Genomic DNA, 8,298 nt, shown 5'->3' with positions numbered 1-8,298 from the left:
TCAGGAAATTCCAGAATATTATTTAAACTTCAAAAATTCATAACTTTTATTCTGTAACTCCAAATTAGACAAATTATATATGAAAAATGATCAGAAAAATCCAATCTATCCATCTGTACTATTTTCATGCATGATCAAACAAGTTAAATTGATGTTTTAAGCAGAACAAGGAAAAGCACTTTAAAAGGCCATGTTTGAGTTTGAAATTTGAATCTTTGATTCAAATCTGTTCAAACCCTTCTGGTTTTAGTTGCATTAGCCCAACACACTCATATTGCCATGTTTCATGCATGCATCATATTGTTGCACATTGTTTGGTGATGGTTGTGTATCGGTGTCCTTTGCGACAGGTTCTGCCTCCGAGGAGTACCGTGATTACCCTAACGAAGAACCGTATCAGTGCATCGAACCATCAGGCAAGCAACCAACCATTTGATCATATCGATACAATCCCATGTTCTCGCTCCTGCTCTCTTTTACTGCATTAAGACAACGCGTTTCAAACTGCTGTGTGCTACGGTAGTTGAACCCATTTCCTCTGCATGACCTGTCATTGCCACAGTAACTAGATGAAACCCACTAGCATGTGTAGGAGTTGATTGAGCCATATGTATGTGTTGTTCCTACCTTGCTATGCCTGCTATGCTTAGAGTCGTGTCAGGTCTGGTTCATCTGGGTGATGGGCTAGAGTGAAATGTTTATGTCGGTAATGAGAGTGGTGTGGTGAACACGATTTGGTAAAGGTATCGATGAGAGGCCATGTAGGAGTACATGGTGGGTTGTTTCATTGAAGCCGACCTTAAGCACTGAGATCTGTATGTGTGATTTAAGAATCAGCTACTACCATGCATTGGGCCCGAAACCAATGGACCCTCTCGGCTTCTTATTCACCCTAGTTCTCCGTCCAGGAGTTGCAAGTAGTTTCTGGTGTTTGTAGCCTACTGGAGGCCGTGGACAGCGCTGACCGTAGGGGTGGGCTGTGATGCGGTAGGTACGTGGCACGGTGTACCGAATACCCGTTAGGTATCTCGGGAACCCTGTTCACATCGTTCGGGGCCGTATGGGAAACCTCGGCCGGACTCCCTGCGGATGGAACCTGGATAGGCGATAAACCTGGACTGGAGGCTTAGGTGATTAGGTAGGTCGTGGCCGACACCCACGTTGGGCTTCCGCTTGAAGGTTGCCGAGTACATGTCGTGTAAACGGCGGTAAGTGGTGAGAGCGTGTATGAAGAAGTACACCCCTGCAGGGTTATCATAACCTATTCGAATAGCCGCGTCCGCGGTAAAGGACTACTTGGTTGCCTATACAGTTCATAGACAAGTAAATGGAAACTACTAAAAGCCTCAAGATAAGTGTGAGTGCCGAGGATGGCTCTTCCATAGGAAGACGGAGGCGGATCCTCGGTAGTGTATTGAATTGGTGAGTAGTGGACTCGTGTGCGCAAAATCATTTCAAGTTGGAGTATCGTAGGATAGTCTAGCCAAGAGTCAAAGCTGGCTTGCTGCAATAACTCCACCAACCCTTCTTGATAATATGCATGTATGTAGGATCTGATGTAAGTCTTGCTGAGTACCTTTGTACTCATGTTGCTATAATTTACATTTTACAGAAGACGCTGCAACCCCTTCTGATGGGTTCTATGTAGACGTTGACATCAACGAGTAGGCTAAAGACCCAGGTGGTGATCCTGAGCTTGTGAAGGACCTTGTAGTATAGCGAGGCTTTCCAAGCCTCTTTTATTTTACTAGTTGTCTGTACTCAGACAAGTTACTTCCGCTGCTGGTTTGTATGACTGTATGACTTGAATGTTGGGTCGTGAGACCCGTACCTTTGTGTATGTTATGTATGGCTCCCTGAGCCTTAAATAAAGTACTTGTGTCGTAGAGTCATGTTGTGATGCTTCGTTGTATTTGCACATATCGAGCATATTGTGTGTATGATTGAAATGCTTGGTATGTGTGGGATCTGACTACCTAGTTGTTTATCTTTAGTAGCCTCTCTTACCGGGAAATGTCTCCTAGTGTTACCGCTGAGCCATGGTAGCTTGCTACTGCTCTGGAACACTTACGCTGGCAGGCATGTGTCCTTCTTCGTTCCTGTGTCTGTCCCTTCGGGGAAATGTCACGCATTGAGTACCGGAGTCCTGTTAGCCCGCTACAGCCCGGTTTACCGGAGTCCTGCTAGCCCAGTGCTACAGCCCGGACCCACTTGCTGATGACCGACACGTTCGGAGCTGGGTCATGGATGCCTGTCCCTGTAAGTCTGTGCCACTTTGGGTTTACGACTAGTCATGTCAGCCCGGGCTCCTTATCGTATGGATGCTAGCGACACTATCATATACGTGAGCCAAAAGGCGCAAACGGTCCCGGGCAAAGGTAAGGCGACACCCGTGGGGATACCGTGCGTGAGGCCGCAAAGTGATATGAGGTGTTACCGGCTAGATCAATGTGACATCGAGTCGGGGTCCTGACATTTATGATCAAGATTATCTATGAACAATATTTTATTCTTCTCTGAATTCTTATATATATGATTTGATATCTTTGCAAGTCTCTTCGAATTATTAGTTTGGTTTGGCCTACTAGATTGATCTTTCTTGCAATAGGAGAAGTGCTTAGCTTTGGGTTCAATCTTACTGTGTTCGATCCCAGTGACAGAAAGGGAACCGACACGTATTGTATTGTTGCCATCGAGGATAAAAAGATGGGGTTTATATCATATTGCTTGAGTTTATCCCTCTACATCATGTCATCTTGTCTAATGCATTACTCTGTTCTTATGAACTTAATACTCTAGATGCATGCTGGATAGCGGTCGGTGTGTGGAGTAATAGTAGTAGATGCAGAATCGTTTCGATCTACTTGTCACGGACGTGATGCCTATATATATGATCATTCCTAGATATTCTCATAACTATGCGCTCTTCTATCAACTGCTCGGTAGTAATTTGTTCACCCACCATAAAATATGATATCTTGAGAGAAGCCACTAGTGAAACCTATGGCCCCCGGGTCTATTTTCCATCATATTAATCTCCCGCCAACGTGCTATTTCTATCGCCGTTTATTTTGCAATCTTTACTTTCCAATCTATACCATAAAAATACCAAAAATATTTATCTTATTTTCTCTATCAGATCTCACTTTTGCAAGTGGCCGTGAAGGGATTGACAACCCCTTTATCGCGTTGGTTGCTAGGTTCTTATTTGTTGGTGCAGGTACGAGGGATTTGCGTGTGGTTTCTTACTGGATTGATACCTTGGCTCTCAAAAACTGAGGGAAATACTTACGCTACTTTGCTACATCATCCTTTCCTCTTCAAGGGAAAACCAACACATGCTCAAGAGGTAGCAATCAACTACAAGGAGTAATCAACACTACTAGCAACCCACAGGTACCAATCTGAGGTTTTGAGACAAAGACCGGATACAAGAGATGAACTAGGGTTTGAGAGGAGATGGTGATGGTGAAGATGTTGATGGAGATTGACCCCCTCCTGGTGATGACAATGGTGATGGTTTCCCCCTCCCAGAGGGATGTTTCCCCGACAGAACAACTCTGCCTGAGCCCTAGATTGGTTCTGCCAAGGTTCCGCCTCGAGACGGCGGCGGTTTGTCCCAAAAGCTTCCTTCTTATTTTTTCCTGGGCGAAGACTTCATATAGCGAAAGATGCGCACCGAAGGCCTGCCAGGGGGGGCCATGAGACAATGGGCGCGCCCAGGGGGTAGGGCGCCCTCCACCCTCGTGTTCAGGGTGTGGGCCCCCTCTGGTTGATTCTTTTGCCAGTATTTTTTATTAATTCCAAAAAGTGTCTTCATGAAGTTTCAGGACTTTTTGGAGTTGTGCATAATAGGTCTCTAATATTTGCTCATTTTCCAGCCCAGAATTCCAGCTGCCGGCATTCTCCCTCTTCATATAAACCTTGTAAAATAAGAGAGAAAAGGTATAAATATTGTGTCATAATGTGTAGTAGCAGCCCATCATGCAATAAATATCGATATAAAAGCATGATGCAAAATGGACGTATCATAGGCCAACAAGCAACAAATTCTACAGGAAGGTCAACGTCGTTCTTCGACACACTTAAATTCAGAGAGCCAGCCCGTTTATGTTCAGAGAATAAATGCATTTAAGCTCAAAGAACAAATGTGTTTAGGTTCAAAGAACAAAACAATCTTCGGTGTGATTTTCTGCGTACAGATAATCGCAGAAGCCACATAGTTGGACTGAAGCTCTAGAAATTTTAGAACCTATATGAAAAATTGTGCAGTCGGAGGTTATAGTGATGCTAGTTAGTGAAATGAATGGCAGAGGATGAACAAGGGATACACACCGTACCAGGATGGCAACGAGGAAGCTACCGGACCTTGGCATCTCCCTTCCTTCTCACTATAAGGTCTTTGAACCTTGTACAGGGGCGGCGTTGTACTACACGGGAGGCAACGGGGGCTGGCGGCTCTGTGTAGTCTGCAGCAAGCTTGGAGCAGGGAGGAGGCACTCGCCATGGCTGGGAGAATATAGGAGGAAGGACATTGGGCGGTGTCGCGATGAGGCAGGTGGCGACCTGGGGGTTGGCGGCTAGTGATGTGGGCGGCAGGCGCTGCGGATGGGGGATAGGGCGCGATCAGGGGCACAAGATGGTGGGGGATTGGGCGGCAACCGGAGCCGAGGGAGAAGGTGAGGCGTGGGGCGACGGCCGGGGCCGAGGGTAGAAGGTGGGCACGGGTTAGCAGCCAGAGCTAGGGAGAAGGTGGGGCGCTAGGCCGTGGCCCGATCTAGGGGAGAAGGTGGGGCACGGTGCTGAGGGACGAGTGATGAGCATGTAAGGGGACGGATGAGTGATGAGCATGTAAGGGGACGGACGAGTGATGAGCAGTTGGGCCTTCTCACGGTGGAGAAGAACTTCTTGATGAGCCTCAACCGTATTAAAAACAATGATAGTTGTCAGTTTACTTCCTGATGACGTTGGGCATTGTATGGTGTTGAAATGGCTAGCAATAGTGAATACACAATCCCCACTGACAATGACAGAACTTTGTTGCACCCAGGTTCACCCGTTTACTGAAAGTATAACTAATCAGTTTTATTAATTCGAACTGATGTTTAAATGCTCACCATCGTCCACAAACATCTTAGAACTACAATAATTAGCACTACTTTCTATCGCCCAAATTTGTGTGAACTGAAACCCTCTCCTTTTCTATTTTCCTTTTTACAGCCAACGCACCTTGACTGCCTTGGCAAGCCATGCTGAATTGTAGATGGGTGTGGCCATGAGCTGCCGACACAGCAGGAGGCAAACCAAATTCTCTTCATCGTTCAGGTTGCCATCTGCAGGGGACAATGACTGATCTCTTCCAAAGAAGAGGCAGCAGCAGTACAACAACAAGAATGTGAGATCGAGAGGGGATGGGAGTTTTGCGGTTCTGACCACTGGCGTCGGCTGGAGGGGTCGCTGGGGAGGCAGCCGCACCGCGTCAGGTCGGGGAGCACGACGTCCGTGGGTACAAGAGCGGCGTTTCTGCCGGCAGCCAGGAGGGAACCATAGTCCACGACTGGGCAAGCTAGGGTGGGGGCGTCGGAGCCATCGCTGAACACGTTCGGCGGTGGGCGCGGCCTGTCGCCGGATGTGGCAGGCGGGGGCGTGGCGGCGGGGGGAAGCAAGGGGGCCGCCGACGGCGGGTGGAAGCACGGGGGCTAGTGGCGGCGGGTGGAAGCAGGGTGCCTCGGCGGCAGATGGAAACGAGAGGGCAGGCGGCAGTGGGTGGAAGCAGGGGACCGGCGGCGGTGGGCGGAAGAAGGGCATCAGGGAGGTTAGGGATTGCGTGAGTAGTGGGTGGGCTTTTGCTGTTTTGGGCCACACCTGCTCGGGTGGGTTTTTTCTGAATCCGGCGAGAACAGATCGCGCCCTATATACAGCCGATAGTAACGGAATATTATTCTGTTACTGGTAACAGAATAGTTCAGTCCTATATATATAATTGCATAAAAAACATCTAAGATTGATACTATAATATTTGGGAACAATAAAAAATTATAGATACGTTGAAGACGTATCAAGCATCCCAAGCTTAACTTCTGCTCGTCCTCGAGTAGGTAAATAATAAAAACAGAATCTTTGATGTGAAATGCTACCTATCATATTCATCATGTAATCTTTCTTTTGTGGCATGAATATTAACATTCGAGTGATTCAAAGCAATAGTCTATAGTTTAATATAAAGACATCAATACTCGGGCATACTAGCAAACAATCATGTATTTCAAAATATCAAAGCTAAAGAAAGTTATCCTTAGCCTGTCATGCTCAATCGTTGACCCATTCATGAAACACACTCAATATTAACTACTCCCAATGCACAAATATGACATAAGTGCTCTCCAGTTGGTGCTTATAAGAGAAGGCGAAGACTCAAAACAAAAGTAAAAAAATCATAAAAGTAAAATAGATAGGCCCTTTACAAAGGAAAGCAGAGATTTGGAGAGGTGTCAGAGCTCAAATCTTAAAACAGAGATAAATTATTTTGAGAGGCCTGTTTTTCCTGTTAATGTCACGACCGAAAATTCCCAATATCCTCCATGTTAGACACATTATAAGCGGTTCTCAAACAGAAAATAAAGTTTACTCCCCCTCCACCATTCTTTCACAATCCATGGCTAGCCGTATCCACGGGTGCCTTCCAAACTTTCAACTTTTCAAGGGGGAGTTTATTTTTTTCATTTCATTTTAATTCATTTCGGGACTGGGCATCCCTATTACTTGCCACTTTCTCATGTAATGACAAGTGAATAAACACTCATCATGAGAATAACCCATCTAGCATGAAAGATATTGGCCACCCCATGTCGCTCCATGAGCGGTACAGGCACACAAAGTGGATTATTATTTTGAATGATTAGAGTTGGCACATGCAAATTTACTTGGAACGACATGTAAATACCGCATATAGGTAGGTATGATGGACTCATATGGCACAATTATAGGTTTAAGAAATTGGATGCACAAGTAGCTTTCCCGCTTAGTACAAATGAAGGCTAGCAAATAGACTGAGAAGCGACCAATCGGAAAACAAAAACAGTCATAAACACGCATTGAAAATAAGTAACACTGAATAATGCACCATAAGTAGTATATAATTTCGTTGCATAACTATTGACTTTACGTGCATGCATAGGGAAGCACAAACCTTAACACCAATATTCTTACTAAACCACAATTACTCACTAGCACAACCCACATATTATCATCTTCATATCGCAAAACTATTGGAAGGAATCAAACTTATCATATTCAATGATCTTCATGAAATTTTTTCTTATATCATTCTTGAATATCCATCATATTAAGACCAAATTCATAACTTGTGCAAATTACCATTACTATTATCAACTCTCAAAATGATATAAGTGAAGCATGAGAGTACAAATATTTCTTTAAAATATAATCACCGACGTGCTCAAAAAGATATAAGTGAAGCACTAGAGGAACTGCCTAGCTCAAAAGATATAAGTGAAGCACAGTATTCAAACAAATCACGAAAAGTGTGTGTCCCTTTCAAATAGGTGTGGCCAGCAAAGATGATTGTGACAACCTAAAAAGCAAAAAAAGCAAAGACCCATATAATACACAACGCTCCAAGCAAAACTCATATCATATGATGAATAAAAATATAGCTCCAAGTAAAATTACCGATGGTTGGTAGAAGAAAGAGGGGATGCCTTCCGGGGCATCCCCAAGCTTAGTTGCTTGGGAGTCCTTGAATATTACATTGGGGTGCCTTGGGCATCCCCAAGCTTAGCCTCTTGCCAATCCTTATTCCTTCATCTATCATGATCTCACTCAGAACTTGAAAACTTCAGCACACAAAACTCAACAAAACCTTCGTGAGGACCATTAGTATAACAAAGCAAATCACCACTTTAGATACTGTTGTAAACCCATTTCATATTCTATTATTGCATTATACCTACTGTATTCTAACTTCTCCATGGCTTATACCCCCCGATACAATCCATAGTTTCATCAAAACAAGCAAATAATGCAACGTAAACATAATCTGTCAAAAAAGAATACTTTGTAGTAACCTGAATTATGCCTATACTTGTATAACTCTAAAATTCTAAAAAATTAGGACAACTTGGGCAATTTGTATATCAATCATGTGTAAAAAAGTTTAGATCAAAAGCACGTTCCATTGAATTTAAACAATTTTGCTACTGGGCTTAAAAGTTTCTGTTTTTTCACAGAATCAAGTCAACTATCATCCAAATCATTGCAAAGGCTTTACTTGGCATA

At 44.4% G+C, this 8,298-nt stretch overlaps 1 protein-coding gene across 1 annotated transcript; it reads right to left on the bottom strand.

Annotated features, from left to right (window-relative positions):
- Window positions 1–3,437: 3,437 nt before the first annotated feature.
- Window positions 3,438–5,866, bottom strand: LOC123159232 (myosin tail region-interacting protein MTI1). Its single transcript, XM_044577059.1, has 2 exons — window positions 5,230–5,866; window positions 3,438–3,923 (listed from the first exon to the last, which is right to left on the bottom strand). Exons 1-2 carry the CDS (start codon window positions 5,806–5,808, stop codon window positions 3,798–3,800), a joined length of 705 nt encoding a protein of 234 aa, XP_044432994.1. The 5' UTR covers window positions 5,809–5,866; the 3' UTR covers window positions 3,438–3,797.
- Window positions 5,867–8,298: the final 2,432 nt, after the last annotated feature.

The sequence above is a fragment of the Triticum aestivum genome, chromosome 7B (assembly GCF_018294505.1).
Source record: "Triticum aestivum cultivar Chinese Spring chromosome 7B, IWGSC CS RefSeq v2.1, whole genome shotgun sequence".
In the NCBI taxonomy this organism is placed as follows: domain Eukaryota; kingdom Viridiplantae; phylum Streptophyta; class Magnoliopsida; order Poales; family Poaceae; genus Triticum; species Triticum aestivum.
This window is presented reverse-complemented; position numbering and strand designations above follow the sequence as displayed.

Bases quoted from the DNA above. Each gene is read 5' to 3' on its own strand.
- LOC123159232 (XM_044577059.1), bottom strand. From the start codon at position 5,808: ATGCCCTTCTTCCGCCCACCGCCGCCGGTCCCCTGCTTCCACCCACTG. The intron at 3,924-5,229 runs GTGCGTTGGCTG...TTATTTTACAAG, and splicing joins GGCTTGCCAAGGCAGTCAAG to GTTTATATGAAGAGGGAGAA.